Source organism: Elephas maximus, chromosome 7 (genome assembly GCF_024166365.1).
Source record: "Elephas maximus indicus isolate mEleMax1 chromosome 7, mEleMax1 primary haplotype, whole genome shotgun sequence".
Lineage (NCBI taxonomy): Eukaryota > Metazoa > Chordata > Mammalia > Proboscidea > Elephantidae > Elephas > Elephas maximus.
The window spans coordinates 109,052,156-109,069,559 of NC_064825.1; the positions used below are offsets into that span (position 1 = coordinate 109,052,156).

General features: G+C 37.8%; 1 protein-coding gene across 1 annotated transcript; it reads right to left on the minus strand.

The window, feature by feature from the left end:
- Nucleotides 1–15,441: 15,441 nt before the first annotated feature.
- LOC126078827 (olfactory receptor 8K5-like) lies at nucleotides 15,442–16,365 on the minus strand. Its single transcript, XM_049889649.1, has one exon. The coding sequence runs from the start codon at nucleotides 16,363–16,365 to the stop codon at nucleotides 15,442–15,444; it is 924 nt and encodes a 307-aa protein (XP_049745606.1).
- Between the last annotated feature and the right edge of the window lie 1,039 nt (nucleotides 16,366–17,404).

Below are 17,404 nucleotides of genomic sequence, written 5' to 3' on the forward strand. Positions count from 1 at the left end.
TCATTTCTTATTAGGGTTACTTGTTTCCTTGTCTGTATTATTATTTTTTTTTGGTCAGCCTGGCCAGTTGTTTATCAATTTTGTTAATTTTTTCAAAGAACCAGCTTTTGGTCTTGTTAAGTCTTTCATTTGTTTTTCTATTCTCTAATTCATTTCATTCTGCTCTAGTTGTTATTATTTGTTTTCTTCTGGTGCCTGTCACTTTCTTTTGTTGCTCTCTTTCTAATTGTTCAAGTTCTAGGGACAGTTCTTTGATTTTGGCCCTTTCTTCTTTTTCATGTGTATGTTTATTCGTATAAATTGACCTCCGAGCACTGCTTTTGCTGTGTCCCAAAGGTTCTGATAGGATGTCTTTTCATTTTCATTGGATTCTATGAACTTCTTTATTCCACCCTTAATGTCTTCTATAACCCAGTCTTTTTTGAGCAGGGTGTTGTTCTGTTTCCAAGTATTTGATTTCTTTTCCCTGGTTTTTCTGTTATTGATTTCTACTTTTTAGCCTTATGGCCTGAGAAGATGCTTTGCAATATCTATGTTTTGGATTCTGCAAAGGCTTGCTTTATGACCTAATATATGGTCTATTCTAGAGAATGTTTCATGTGCTCTAGAAAAGAAAGTATACTTTGCAGCTGTTGGGTGGAATCTTCTGAATATACCTGTGAGGTCAAGTTGATTGATTGTGGCATTTAGATCTTCCATGTCTTTAATGAGCTTCTTTCTGGATGTCCTGTCCTTCACTGAAAGTGGTGTCTTAAAGTTCCCTACTATAATTGTGGAGTTGTCTATCTCACATTTTAGTGCTGTTAGAGTTTGTTTTATGTATCTTGCAGCCCTGTCATTGAGTGCATAAATATTTAATATTGTTATTTCTTCCAGGTAAATAGTCCCTTTGCTCATTATATAAAGTGCCCTTCTTTATCCTTCATGGTAGATTTAACTATAAAGTCTACTTGTCAGAAATTAATATTGTCACTCCTGCTTGTTTTTGATTGTTGTTTGCTTGAAATATTTTTTTACCATCATTTGAGTTTTACTTTATTTGTGTCTCTAAGTCTAAGGTTTGACTCTTGTAGGCAGCGTGTAGCTGGATTATGTTTTTTATCCACTGTGCAACTCTCTGTCTCTTTATTGTTGCACTTATTCCATTTACATTCAGTATAATTATGGATAGGTATGAGTTTAGTGCTGTCATTTTGATGCCTTTTTTTGTGTGTTGTTGACAATTTCATTTTCCCACTTACTTTTTTGTGCTGAGAAGTTTTTCTTTGTAAATTGTGTGTTCCTCTTTTTCAATGTAGTTGAATTTGTTTTTGCTGAGTGTTTATGTTTATCTTGGTTTTTATTTTGAAATATGGGATTTTTAGTCTTGTTTGTGGTTACCTTAATATTTATCCCTATTTTTCTAAGTATAAACCTAACTTGTATCTCCCTATATTGCCTTGATTTCCTCTCCATATGGAAGATCTATGCCTCCTCTATTTAGTCCCACTTTATTGATTATTGTCATCTTTTACATAATGACATCAGTGATTCCCTGTTTTGAGTTTTTTTTTTTTTAAATCTTATTTTATTTTTATGATTTCCCTCTCTGAGTTGATATCAGGATGCTCTGTTCTTTGTCCTTGTGTTGTTCTGATTTCTGATTTTATTGATTTTCTAACCAAAGAATATCCTTTAGTAATTTTTGTAGCTTTGGTTTGGTTTTTGAAAATTCTCTAAGCTTGTGTTTATCTGTAAATGTTTAATTCACCTTCGTATTTGAGAGTTTTGATGGATATATGATTCTTCACTGGCAATTTTTCTCCTTCAGTGCTCCATATATGTCATCCTATTGCCTTCTTGCCTGCATGGTTTCTGCTGAGTAGTCTGAACTTATTCTTATTGATCCTCCTTTGTAGGTGACTTTACATTTATCTCCAGTTGCCTTTAAAATTTTCTCTTTATCTTTGGTTTTGGCACGTTTGATGATAATATGTCTTGGTGATTTTATTTTTGGATCTAGCTCGTACGAGGTTCAATGAGTATCTTGGAAGATATCCATTAATCTTTCACAATGTCAGGAAAGTTTTTGCCAACAAATCTTCAACAATTCTCTGTGTATTTTCTGTTATCTCTCCCTGGAATTCCAGTCTCATGCAAGTTATTCTTCTTGGTAGATTCCCACGTGATTCTTAGGGTTTATTCATTTAAAAAAAAATTCTTTTATATGATTTTTCTTCATATATATTGGTGCCAATTGTCTTACCCGCCATCTCCCCAATTCTGCGTTCCAGTTCCTCAGTTCTGCTCCTCTGACTTCCTATTCAGTTGTCTGATTCTGCAATTTTATTGTTAATCTTTTGAATTTTTGAATGCTGTCTCTCTATGGATTCTTGAAACTTATTATTTTTTCACTATATTCTTGAACAATGATTTTAATTCTGTCAACTGCTTTATCTGTGTGTTCCTTGGCTTTTTCTGTATGTTGCCTAATTTCATTTCTGATGTCATCCCTGATATCTCGAAGCATACTGTATATTAATCTTTTGTATTCTACATCTGGCAATTCCAGGAATATATCTTCATCTGGGAGAGATCTTGGTTCTCTGTTTTGGGGGTTTGTAGAAGTAATCATGGTCTGCTTCTTTATGTGATCTGATATCAACTGCTGTCTCCAAGCCATCTATAAGTTACTGTAATAATTTATTTTATATTTATTCACTGAGTCCTATCTTTTTTTTTTTTTCCAAAATACCCTGATAGGCTACTAGAGTGTGCTAACTTGATTATTGGAGCCTTCAAAACACTAATGTCCTATTACCAGGTGGTAAGAGTTGTTGCCAGGTATATGAGCCTATGAATCCACTAACTGTTCTTGAATAGAATCAGCTCAGGTATCCTGATAGTCGGTCAGCTAGTGTGTGGTGTAGACTCTTACTTACTATGTTAGAGGAGTAGTGGTGATGGTTGTAGTCATCAGCTTCTGGTAGGGGCAGAGGGTCACACTGAGGAGAGCAGGGTGCTGACAGCCTCCCCCCAAGTTCCAGTGGGGATGGAGCATCTCTGTTCTCTAGAGTGCTCTGGTGGGTGGGCTCTGCAGCTGTACCTTTGGCATCAATATTTATACCTGTAAAGAATGGTAGGCACCACTACCCTAAGACCCCTTTCATGGGTGACTAGGTGGTGTGGATGGAGCCTCAGCCCTCAGTTCCCTGCTGTGGGTAAAAGAGGGTTCTGTTTAATAGGTAGAGTGGTATCAGACCTCCAAAACCTGCCTCTCCAATGCTCAGCTGACACCATTATAGTCAGACCTCTCACAGATTTGCTGTTGCATTACAACAGCCACCTGGTTCCATGTAGGGGTGAAAGCCAGAGCCTGTGGATCTCTTATGCCTGGACTGGAGCTGCTTCTGCTCTGATCTTCCAGTTTAGGGGAGTCGGGAAAGTATTTTTCCCCCTTTGTTAATTTGCTGCTTCTCCCAGACCAGGAGAATGGGTCAGAAAAAGCAGGACACTTCTATGTCAGGCCCAGGGAAGTTGAATGTTAATGAAGCTGGCTGGGGCAGGGAGGGAAGGGATCAGACAGATAGGAGAGAGTAGTGAGGAAAAATAGGCAAAATCACTTATCTTGTGTCAAGAACATTGTTTTATCTCAGATTCCAGAGCGGTGTATAGCCTGTGTGCGCTGGCTGGGTCTCCGCTGAGATTGCTCCAGGGGTTTAGGACTGCATCCCGTGCTTCCTGTGTCTCAGGAAACTACCATCAGCCCCACTGCATTCATGCCAAAGGATGGCACAATGTTAAAATTTTTGATGAAGTCCTGTTAACCTATTATTTCCTCTTATTTCCTGTCCTGTTGGTATCTGTCGTCAAAAACAAGGTCATGATGGCGGGGCCAAGATGGCGGACTAGGTAGACGCTACCTCGGATCCCTCTTGCAACAAAGACTCAGGAAAACAAGTGAATCGATCACATACATAACAATCCACAAACTCTGAACAACAAAAACAGATTTAGAGACGGAGAACGAACAAAAACAGGGAAGGAGCGACTGTTTTCAGAGCCTGGAGCCAGCATCCCAGTCAGGTAACCTTGGCGCTGGGCTTAGGTCTGGGCCCAGGGGAGCTGAACTTAAAATCTTGTGACGGCGCAAACAAGGGGCGCAGACCTACCCCCCTGAACTGACCCCGGGAGGGGGCCCAGCCAGTCTCTGTGGGTGGTGTGGTGACGCGGCTGGTGGGAGAAGTCCCCGAGAGGCAGTGACTGGTTTTGGAGCCGGGAGTGCAGCGTCCCAGCAGGGGACCTTGACACTGGGCTTTGGATTGGCAGCGGAGGATCTGACCGTGGCTTCAGTGGGACAGACCCTCGGGGGCAATCTCCACACAGCCAGCACACATACACGACACGGCCCTAAGGAATCTCAGATAAAATAGTCATTCCAAGCAAGATAAGCAACTTTGGCTATATTCCGAGATGCTACTCTCCTATTTCTCTGAACCCTCCGCCACCCTTCCCAGGAGGCTTCATTAACATTGGAATTTCCTGAGCCAGAGGGAGAACGGCTCCGGCTCCGCAGTGGCTTTGCTTTTCCATTTTTTTTTTTTTTTTTTTTTGGACTTTGCCTAACCCATTCTTCCAGCCTGAGAGAAGGAACCACAAAAAACCCAGGGACAAAAAATCCATCCCAAATTGGACTAAAAACACAGAACCAGCTACAGCCAAGCATATATGATCCAAATCTTGGACTTTCATCCTTACAAGGAACAAGGTGGTGGTTATAATCCAAAGGCAGTTCTGAAAGGAATCTGACTGAATTTTTTTTTTAGCGGATTTTCTGGAAAAACAAGTTTCCCAGGTCTGATATCTCTGCTTATTCAACAGAGCCCTAACTGACCCACAACAGGGAACTGAGGGCTGAAGCTCCCCCCAGACCACCTAGCCTCTTGCCTTAGGGGTCTAAGGAGGGTGACACCTACCAATCAGTAGAGGTACATGCATTGGGGGCCTAAGGTACAGCTGTAGTGCCCTCCCACCAAGGTGCTATAGGAATAGAGATACACCTACCTCACTGACACTTGGGGGAAGCCTGTCAGCATCCTGCCCCCCCCCGGAGTGTGAACCCCAGCTGCTAATAGAATCTGGTGCACACAACTATCACCACTACTTCTCGAGGTGGATAGGTGTTAGGGTGCATCACACACTTGATGACCCAAAATCAGATTCTACTCAAGAATAGTGAATAGACTCAAGCATATATATCTGGCAACAGCCCAAACCAGCTGGCAATAGGTTATAAGTAAGTCAAGGGCTATAACAAACAAGACAGCACAATCTAGTAGCCCATCCATGTATATTGAAAGAAAACAAAACAAGATAAGACTCAGTGAGCAAATACAGAATAAACCAATACTATATCTTATATCTTAGTGATGGCTTGGAGACAACAGTCGATATCAAACCACATAAAGAAGCAGACCATGACAGCTTCTACAACCCCCCAAACAAAAGAATCAAAATCTTTCCCAAACGAAGACACAATCCTGGCATTATCAGATACAGAATATAAAAAACTAATTTACAGAATGCTTCAAGACATCAGGGATGACCTCAGAAATGAAATAAGGCAAACTGCAGAAAAAGCCAAGGAACACACTGATAAAACTGTTGAAGAACTCAAAAAGATTATTCAAGAACATAGTGGAAAAATTAATAAGTTGCAAGAATCCATAGAGAGACAGCATGTAGAAATCCAAAAGATTAACAATAAAATTACAGAATTAGACAACACAATAGGAAGTCAGAGGAGCAGACTCGAGCAATTAGAATGCAGAGTGGGACATCTGCAGGACCAGGGAATTAACACCACCATAGCTGAAAAAAAATCAGATAAAAGAATTAAAAAAAATGAAGAAACCCTAAGAATCACGTGGGACTCTATCAAGAAGGATAACTTGCGTGTGATTGGAGTCCCAGAACAGGGAGGGAGGACAGAAAACACAGAGAGAATAGTTGAAGATCTGCGGACAGAAAACTTCCCTGACATCATGAAAGACGAGAGGATATCTATCCAAGATGCTCATTGAACCCCATTTAAGACTGATCCAAAAAGAAAAACACTGAGACATATTATCATCAAACTTGCCAAAACCAAAGATAAAGAGAAAATTTTAAAAGCAGCCAGGGATAAAAGAAAGGTTTCCTTCAAGGGAGAATCAATAAGAATAAGTTCAGACTACTCAGCAGAAACCATGCAGGCAAGAAGGCAATGGGATGACATATACAGAGCACTGAAGGAGAAAAACTGCCAACCAAGGATCATATCTCCAGCAAAACTCTCTCTGAAATATGAAGGCGAAATTAAGATATTTACAGATAAACTCAAGCTTAGAGAATTTGCAAAAACCAAACCAAAGCTACAAGAAATACTAAAGGATATTGTTTGGTCAGAAAACCAATAATATCAGATACCAGCACAACACAAGGTCACAAAACAGAACATCCTGATATCAACTCAAATAGGGAAATCACAAAAACAAATTAAGGTTAATTAAAAAAAAAAATGCTCATAACAGGGAATCATTGATGTCAATACGTAAAAGATCACAATAGGTGGCATAGAACTGCCATATGGAGAGTGATACAAGGCGATATAGGACAATACAAGTTAGCTTTTTACTTAGAAAAATAGGAGTAAATATTAAGGTAACCACAAAGAGGTATAAAAACTCCATAACTCAAGATAAAAGTCAAGAAAAACGTAACGACTCAACTAACATAAAGTCAAACACTACAAAAATGAGGATCTCACAATTTAATAAGAAAAACGTCTCAGCACAAAAAAGTAAGTGGAAAAATGAAATTGTGAACAACACAGATAAAAAGGCATCAAAATGACAACACTAAACACTTATTTATCTATAATTACGCTGAATGTAAATGGACTAAATGCACCAATAAAGAGACAGAGAGTCTCGGACTGCATAAAGAAACACGATCCGTCTATATGCTGCCTACAAGAGACACACCTTAGACTTAGAGACAGAAACAAACTAAAACTCAAAGGATGGAAAAAAACATACCAAGCAAACAATAAGCAAAAAAGAAGAGGAGTAGCAATATTAATTTCTGACAAAATAGACTTTAGACTTAAATCCACCACAAAGGATAAAGAAGGAGACTACATAATGATAAAAGGGACAATTGATCAGGAAGATATAACCATATTAAATATTTATGCACCCAATGACAGGGCTGCAAGATACATAAATCAAATTTTAACAGAACTGAAAAGTGAGATAGACACCTCCACAATTATAGTAGGAGACTTCAACACACCACTTTCGGAGAAGGACAGGACATCCAGTAAGAAGCTCAATAGAGACAGGGAAGACCAAAATACAACAATCAACAAACTTGACTTCATTGGCTTATACAGAAACCTCCACCCAACTGCTGCAAAGTATACTTTTTTTTCTAGCGCACATGGAACATTCTCTAGAATAGACCACATATTAGGTCATAAAACAAACCTTTGCAGAATCCAAAACATCAAAATATTACAAAGCATCTTCTCAGACCACAAGGCAATAAAAGTAGAAATCAATAACAGAAAAATTAGGGAAAGGAAATCAAATACTTGGAAACTGAACAATACCCTCCTGAAAAAAGACTGGGTTATAGAAGCCATCAAGGAGGGAATAAGGAAATTCATAGAACACAACGAGAATGAAAATACTTCCTATCAAAACTTCTGGGGCACAGCAAAAGCAGTGCTCAGAGGCCAATTTATATCGATAAATGCACACATACAAAAAGAAGAAAGAGCCAAAATCAGAGAACTGTCCCTACAACTTGAACAAATAGAAAGTGAGCAACAAAAGAATCCATCAGGCACCAGAAGAAAACAAATAATAAAAATTAGAGCTGAACTAAATGAATTAGAGAACAGAAAAACAATTGAAAGAATTAACAAAGCCAAAAGCTGGTTCTTTGAAAAAATTAACAAAATTGATAAACCATTGGCCAGGCTGACTAAAGAAATACAGGAAAGGAAACAAATAACCCGAATAAGAAATGAGAAGGGCCACATCACAACAGACCCAACTGAAATTAAAAGAATCACATCAGATTATTATGAAAAATTGTACTCTAACAAATTTGCAAACCTAGAAGAAATGGATGAATTCCTGGAAAAACACTACCTACCTAAACTAACACATTCAGAAGTAGAACAACTAAATAGACCCATAACAAAAAAAGAGATTGAAACGGTAATCAAAAAACTCCCAACAAAAAAAAGCCCTGGCCCGGATGGCTTCACTGCAGAGTTCTAACAAACTTTCAGAGAAGAGTTAACACCACTACTACTGAAGGTATTTCAAAGCATAGAAAATGATGGAATACTACCCAACTCATTCTATGAAGCCACCATCTCCCTGATACCAAAACCAGGTAAAGACATTACAAAAAAAGAAAATTATAGACCTATATCCCTCATGAACATAGATACAAAAATCCTCAACAAAATTCTAGCCAATAGAATTCAACAACATATCAAAAAAATAATTCACCACGACCAAGTGGGATTTATACCAGGTATGCAAGGCTGGTTTAATATTAGAAAAACCATTAATGTAATCCACCACATAAATAAAACAAAAGACAAAAACCACATGATCTTATCAATTGATGCAGAAAAGGCATTTGACAAAGTCCAAAACCCATTCATGATAAAAACTCTTACCAAAATAGGAATTGAAGGAAAATTCCTCAACATAATAAAGGGCATCTATGCAAAGCCAACAGCCAATATCACTCTAAATGGAGAGAACCTGAAAGCATTTCCCTTGAGAACGGGAACCAGACAAGGATGCCCTTTATCACCGCTCTTATTCAACATTGTGCTAGAAGTCCTAGCCAGAGCAATTAGGCTAGACAAAGAAATAAAGGGCATCTGGATTGGCAAGGAGGAAGTAAAATTATCTCTATTTGCAGACGACATGATCTTATACACAGAAAACCCTAAGGAATCCTCCAGAAAACTACTGAAAGTAATAGAAGTGTTTGGCAGAGTCTCAGGTTATAAGATAAACATACAAAAATCACTTGGATTCCTCTACATCAACAAAAAGAACATCAAAGAGGAAATAACCAAATCAATACCATTCACAGCAGCCCCCAAGAAGATGAAATACTTAGGAATAAATCTTACCAAGTATGTAAAAAACCAATACAAAGAAAACTACAAATCTCTACTACAAGAAATTAAAAAGGACATAATTAAGTGGAAAAACATACCTTGCTCATGGATAGGAAGACTTAACATAGTAAAAATGTCTATTCTACCAAAAGCCATCTATACATACAATGCACTTCCGATCCAAATTCCAATGTCATTTTTTAAGGTGATAGAGAAACAAATCACCAGCTTCATATGGAAGGGAAAGAAGCCTCGGATATGCAAAGCATTACTGAAAAAGAAGAAGAAAGTGGGAGGCCTCACTCTACCTGATTTCAGAAGCTGTTATAGAGCCACAGTAGTCAAAACAGCCTGGTACTGGTACAACAGCAGGCACATAGACCAATGGAACGAATTGAGAACCCAGATATAAATTCATCCACATATGAGCAGCTGATATTTGACAAAGGCCCAGTGTCAGTTAATTGGGGAAAAGATAGTCTTTTTAACAAATGGTGCTGGCATAACTGGATATCCATTTGCAAAAAAATGAAACAGGACCCATACCTCACACCATGCACAAAAACTAACTCCAAGTGGATCAAAGACCTACACATAAAGACTAAAACGATAAAGATTAAGGAAGAAAAAATAGGGACCACCTTAGGTGCCCTAATACAAGGCGTAAACACAATACAAAACATAACCAAAAATGACGAAGAGAAACCAGATAACTGGGAGCTCCTAAAAATCAAACACCTATGCTCGTCTAAAGACTTCACCAAAAGAGTAAAAAGACCACCTACAGACTGGGAAAGATTTTTCAGCTATGACATCTCCGACCAGCGCCTGATCTCTAAAATCTATATGATTCTGTCAAAACTCAACCACAAAAAGACAAACAACCAATCAAGAAGTGGGCAAAGGATATGAACACACACTTCACTAAAGAAGATATTCAGGCAGCTAACAGATACGTGAGAAAATGCTCTCGATCGAGCAATGCAAATTAAAACCACGGTGAGATTCCATCTCACTCCAGCAAGGCTGGCATTAATCCAAAAAACACAAAATAATAAATGTTGGAGAGGCTGTGGAGAGATTGGAACTCTTATATACTGCTGGTAGGAATGTAGAATGATACAACTACTTTGGAAATCTATCTGGCGTTATCTCAAACAGTTAGAAATAGAACTACCATACAACCCAGAAATGCAACTCCTTGGAATATACCCTAGAGAAATAAGAGCCTTCACACAAACAGATATATGCACACCCATGTTTATTGCAGCTCTGTTTACAATAGCAAAAAGATGGAAGCAACCAAGGTGTCCATCAACGGATGAATGGGTTAATAAATTGTGGTATATTCACACAATGGATTACTACGCATCGATAAAGAACAGAGACGAATCTGTGAAACATTTCATAACATGGAGGAACCTGGAAGGCATTATGCTGAGCGAAATTAGTCAGAGGCAAAAGGACAAATATTGTATAAGACCACTATTATAAGATCTTGAGAAATAGTTTAAACTGAGAAGAACACATACTTTTGTGGTTACGAGGGGGGGAGGTAGGGAGGGTGGCAGAGGGTTTTTTACTGATTAATTAGTAGATAAGAACTGCTTTAGGCGAAGGAAAGGACAATACTCAATACATGGAAGGTCAGCTCAAATGGACTGGACCAAAAACAAAGAAGTTTCTGGGATAAACTGAATGCTTCAAAGGTCAGCAGTGCAATGGCGGGGGTTTGGGGATCATGGTTTAAGGGAACTTCTAAGTCAATTGGCAAAATAAGTCTATTATGAAAATATTCTGCATCCCACTTTGAAATGTGGTGTCTGGGGTTTTAAATGCTAACAAGTGGCCATCTAAGATGCATCAATTGGTCTCAACCCACCTGTAGCAAAGGAGAATGAAGAACACCAAGGTCACACAACAACTAAGAGCCCAAGAGACAGAAAGGGCCACATGAACCAGAGACCTACCTCATCCTGAGACCAGAAGAACTAGTTGGTGCCCGGCCACAATCGATGACTGCCCTGACAAGGAGCACAACAGAGAACCCCTGAGGGAACAGGAGATCAGTGGGATGCAGACCCCAAATTCTCATAAAAAGACCATACTTAATGGTCTGACTGAGACTAGAGGAATCCCGGTGGTCATTGTCCCCAAACCTTCTGTTGGCCCAGGACAGGAACCATCCCTGAAGACAACTCATCAGACATGAAAGGGACTGGACAGTGGGTAGGAGAGAGATGCTGATGAAGAGTGAGCTAATTGTATCAGGTGGACACTTGAGACTGTGTTGGCATCTCCTGTCTGGAGGGGGGATGGGAGTATAGAGAGAGTTGGAAGCAGGCAAAAGTGTCACAAAAGGAGAGACTGGAAGGGCTGACTCATTAGGGGGGAGCAAGTGGGAGTACAGAGTAAGATGTATATAAACTTATACGTGACAGTCTGACTTGATCTGTAAACGTTCGCTTGAAGCTCGGTAAAAGTTATTTAAAAAAAAAAAAAAACAAGGTCATAAAATTTAAGCCCCATATTTTTCTTCTAAGGGTTGTATTTTTATATTTAAGTCACTGACCCATTTTGAATTAATTTTTTTATATGGTGTGAGGTGTGGGTTCCACTTCATTCTTTTGCACTTGGAGATCAGTTGTCCAATCACTATTTGTTGAAGAGACTCTTTTCTCCATATTGAATGGATTTGGTAATTTTATCAAAAATCAGTTGGTCATACATGTATGGATTTATTTCTGGATTCTCAAATCTATTTTATTGGCCTGTAAGTCTATGCTGAAACTAATACCACTGTATAAGTTTTGAAATCAAGAAAGGTGAGTCCTCTTATGTTGTTTTTACTTTTTAAGATAGTTTTGGTTATTTGGGGACTGTTATGGTTTGAATTGTGTCCTACAAAAATGTGTGTCATGTCCATGATTCTCAGTGTTGTGTGATAGTCCACCATTTTGTCATCTGATGCGATTTTGCAATGTGTTGTAAATCCTACCTCTTTGGTGTTAATGAGGCAGGATTAGAGGCAGTTACGTTAATGAGGCGGGACTCAACTTAAAAGACTAGGTTGTATCTTGAGTTAATCTCTTCTGAGTTGTAAAAGACAGAAGCTAGCAGTGAGACAGGAGGACTTTATACCTCCAAGAATCTAGTGCCAAAAGCAGTGTGCATCCCTTGGACCCAGGGCTCCTGTGCTGAGAAGCTCCTAGACCAGGGGAAGACTGATGACAAGTACCTTCCCCCAGAACCAACAGAGATAGAAAGTCTTCCCCTGTAGCTGACACCCTGAATTCATACTTCTAGCCTCCTAAACTGTGAGAGAATAAATTTCTCTTTGTTAAAGCCATCTACTTGTGGCATTTCTGTTATAGCACCACTAGATAAACTAAGAGAGGAATCCTTGCAATTTCATTTGAATTTGAGGATCGTCTTTTCCATTTCTGAAAAAAGTCTTAGAATTTTGATGGGGATTACATCATACCTGCAGATTTCTTTGGGTAGAAAAGACATCTTAACAATATTGTTTCCATTCCATGAAGACAGGATGTCTTTCCATTTAATTAGATATTCTTTAATTACATTCACCAATGTTTTATAGTTTCCGGAGTTGCCACAGTATAACATCCAATGTGCCTCATTTCCAAAACAAAATCATGAATCCTGCAAAGAAACAAACAATGGCCCATTCATAGGGTAAAAAAGAAAGAAAGAAATTAACAGAAACTATCCCTGAGGAAGGAAACCCTGGCGGTTTAGTGGTTAAGTGCTATGGCTGCTAACCAAAAGGTTGGCAGTTCGAATCCATAAGGCACTCCTTGGAAACTCTACAGGGTAGTTCTACTCTGTCCTGTAGGGTTGCTATGAGTTGGAACCAACTCAGTGACAGTGGGTTGGTTTTTTTGGTCTATCCCTAAGGAAACATATGTTGGACTTACTATACAAAGATTGTTAATAAACTGTCTTAAATAAGTTCAGTGAGCTAAAGAAAATTGTGGATAAAAAACTGAAGAGAACCAGGATAACTATGCTTCAACAAATAGAGAATATCAACAAAATTATGATAGAGAAATAATGGAGGTATAAAGTGTAATAACTGAAATGAAATGAAACATTGATTGAGATTTCCCAACCTGAGGAGCAGAAAAAAAAATGAATAAAGAAAAATTTACATGGCCTAAGAGACCTGTAGTAAACTATTAAGTGTACCAGCATGTACATAATGGGAGCCCCAGAAGATAAGGAGAGAAAAAGAAACAGAAAAACATTTGAAAAAATAATGGCTCAAAACTTATAAACTTGGATAAAATACATGAATCTGCATAACCAAGAGCTAAAGTAATCAAGTACGATAAACACAAAGATACTCATGTTTAGACAAATTATAATCAAACAATCAAAGTCAAAGACAAAGGAGACTCTTGAATATTGCAAGTGAGTAGCAACTGATCACATACAATGAATCTCACTAAGATTAACAGTTTATTCTTCTCAGAAAGCATGGAGGTTAAAAGGTAGTGAGATGATGTATTTAAAGTGCTGGGAAGAAATTTTCAACCAAGAATTTCGTATCTGAGAAAATTATCTTAAAATAAAGGTAGTCCTTTGGGATCAAATGAATGAACACTAGACAGTAACTCAAAATGATACAAAGAAATAAGTAAAACTAACTGGCAAAGACAAATGCATGGGCAAATATAAAAGCCAGTATCATTATATTTTGGTTTTTAATTCCTCTTTTTGGTCCAAATGTCAGCAAAAGCAAAATAAAAATTAATAGATAAGTACTGTTGGTATTATGCCATTATGGTAAAATTTATTTAAATGTTTGTTTACTATTTTTTTATTTAACAGTTTAAAATATCTTATTAGGGCATTATCTATGACAAAAGAGTTTCATCTATGCATTGCGTAAATTACAGTGCTTGATGAGAATTTTTCCTTGTAATTATCCTCTTAAATTACTTGACTAAGATGAAGAAACCATTGAATACAGAAAGTTTCCTTTTGGTTGTTGTTGTTTCTTTGAAGAGAACAAGAATTTGGAATGATATAATTTTATTTCTAGTGAATAAGCACAAAATAATGTAAAAAATGTACTTTATTTTAGTATGATATGTATTTCAGTAAAATTTGCCTGCTATCTTTTTGGAGCTCTGGTGGTGCAGTGGATAAGCTTTTGGCTGCTAATCACCAGCTGTTGTTTATAAACTACGGGGCAATTCTACTCTGTCCTATAGGGTGGCTATGAGTCAGAATTGAGTGGATGGCAGTGGGTTTGGTTTATTTGGTTTTATCTTTTTATACTTTCTCTGTTAATTAATGGCACCATCTTCCACATAATGCATTTAACAAGATACGTGGGTATTCAGCAAAAAAAAAAAAAAAATCATCCAAGAGTAATGTGCCCATTTAACGTGCTGTTCTTTCTTTTTTACCAGTATAACATGTTCCAATCCATTGAAAATAAGAATTAGAAATATATCAATATTTTCTCTTCATTCTTATAATACTTTTCATCTTCATGCTGTCTATTAGTTATAATGTTTAATAAATCTTTTAGTCTTTCCCAACAGAGTTCTAGTTTTCCCTTCTTCCTATTGTCATCCTCTCTGTTTTAATTCACTTTGCATTATCCATTCTTTTCTTTTTTCCATAAGTTGGCCATGAGAATCAACATGTAAGACACTAGTTATCTAAGGACAAAAGAAATCATATTAAATGCTAAGAAATAAAAATCATCTAGTCAAATTCACACATTTTAGTTCATCAGTGTTAAGAATTTATTTTCACAACAGAATTGACTGATAACGAAAGGACAAATAAAATTTTCATGTGTTAATTGTAACACAGATAACCCTTTGTCTCCAACATTGTTTACACGGTTGCTTTAGGCTTAGAAAACGGAATAGAAAAAAGATTGAGAAGATCCTTATCCTTAGAAAAACTGACAGAAACAAACACATATTTTATTGATTAAGAGTGTAATAAATATAATCATTGTAGAAGTATGAGGGTCTATGAAATCACATAAGTAATCAATGAACAGGAAGCAAGGAATGTTGGGGAGGTGACATCTAAAATAGGATTGGTTTGTCTGAGTATAATCTAAAAAAAAGTCTGTCTAGGATTTATAATTAGTCTTTGCTTTGGAACCAAAGAGAATACATTTATATCTATAAGAAATATTGTCAAATGATATTACCTTTGGCATTGTTTACTGAAACAAGGTTCAATATCGAGTATTAAATACAAAGCTGGCATCAGTTTTTAAAAACTCTGTGGAACGCATCTTTTACCTCTTTGTTTCTTAAGCTGTATATCAAAGGGTTAAGCATGGGGATGACCAAAGTGTAAAACACAGAGGCCACTGTGTCAGTATCATATGAGTGAGCAGATTTGGGTTGCATATACACAAGTAATAGAGTTCCATAAAACACAACCACCACTGTCAGATGAGAACCACATGCGGAGAAAGCTTTTTTCCTGCCCTCAGCAGAATGCATTCGAAATATGGCTATCAGAATCAGCAGGTAGGACAGCAGGACAACCACGAGGGAGGATATCAAATTAAATGCTGAAAACATTATGACCAACAACTGTACCTCTTGTGCATTTGTGCAGAGCATAGGTATCAAGGGGACATCATCACAGTAGAAATGACTGATGACATTAGAGCCACAGAAGGTCAATGTGAAAATCTTAATGGTGAACATCAGAGACTGAAAAGTACTATAGAGGTATGGAATACCCACGAGCACATGACAACGTCTTGGGGACATGATAACATTGTAGAGCAGAGGGTTACAGATGGCCATGTAGCGGTCATAGGCCATGGCTGACAGCATAAAAAGTTCACTGACAATGAACAAAATGAAGAAAGCCATCTGCGTGGCACATGCATAATAGGAAATGGGGCTTTGATTCACAGCAAAATTTTCCAGCACCTTGGGGCAAATGATGGTAGAAGTACCAAGATCAATGAAGGCCAGGTGTCTGATGAAAAAATACATAGGTGTGTGTAGGTGGGAGTCCACCTTGGTCAAGATGATCATCCCCAGGTTTCCCACTACTGTTATCATGTAGATAATAAGAAAGACGCCAAAAAGGGGGAGCTGCAGCTCAGGGTGCCTTGTGACTCCCATTAGAATGAATTCAGTGAACACTGTTAGATTCTGTTGGCCCATCTGGTCCAGTTACTCTTCTGGGAAGAAACAGTAGTATTTTCTAAACAAATTATAACATTTGAAGAAACAATGGAAAAACAATTCGCATTTTTTGTTGTTATACGTCTTTGAGTTAGTGCTGAATTCACAGTGACCCCAAGCGCAAAGAAATAAAAAGGTGCTTAGTCCTGCACCATCAGCATGATCTGTTTGGGATTGAACCCTTGTAATCCATAGGATTCTTACTAGCTGGTTTTCAGAGGATGATCCCTAGGTATTTTTTTGTAGTCTATCTTAGTCTGGAACCCCTCTGAAACCTGTTCAGCAACATTACAAGGAATTTACCACTGACAGACCAGTGCTGGCAATGCATAAGGTACATTGGCCAGAAATCTAACTGGGTTACCCACACAGACTATCACTGAACAACCACTGTCCTTTTTCTTCATATTGTTGTTGTTGTGTGTCATTGAGTTGATTCCAACTCTTAGTGACCCTATAGGATGAAGTAGAACCTCTCTGTAGGTTTGCCAAGGCTGTAATCTTTATGAAAGCAGATTGCCCATTTTCTCCCACAGGGTGGCTGATCTTTCTGTTAGCAACTGCTGACCTATCTGTCACTTAACCAGTTAACCACTCTGCCACCAGGACTTTGCATCTGACTTTGAGGTTAAAGTAAACTTTAGAATCTTCTACATCCCCAAAAATGTAATATATAACACATTACTCATTGATAAAACATAGATTAAATTCTAAAGAAATTCAACAGAAATTAATCTATGTTGTGTCAATGAATAATGTGTTTTATGTGGATTCCCCAATCTGGGGATGTAGAAGATTCTAAAGTTTATTTAAACTTCAAGAACCCACAGAGTTGGTAATACAGAGATAGTATACTTAATTTTATCTACAAAATAACATCAAAGTTTTCCTTTAGTCTGCTTCATTTTTGTCTGAGAATTTATGTGAGATTTTTAGTCTTAGAAAGGAATCCCTGGTGCTATAGCAGATAAGAGTTCTGTTAATCAAAAGGTGGGCAGTTCAAATCTACCAGGCACTC

Coding starts and splice junctions, on each gene's coding strand:
- LOC126078827 (XM_049889649.1), bottom strand. CDS start 16,365: ATGGGCCAACAGAATCTAACAGTGTTCACTGAATTCATTCTAATGGGA.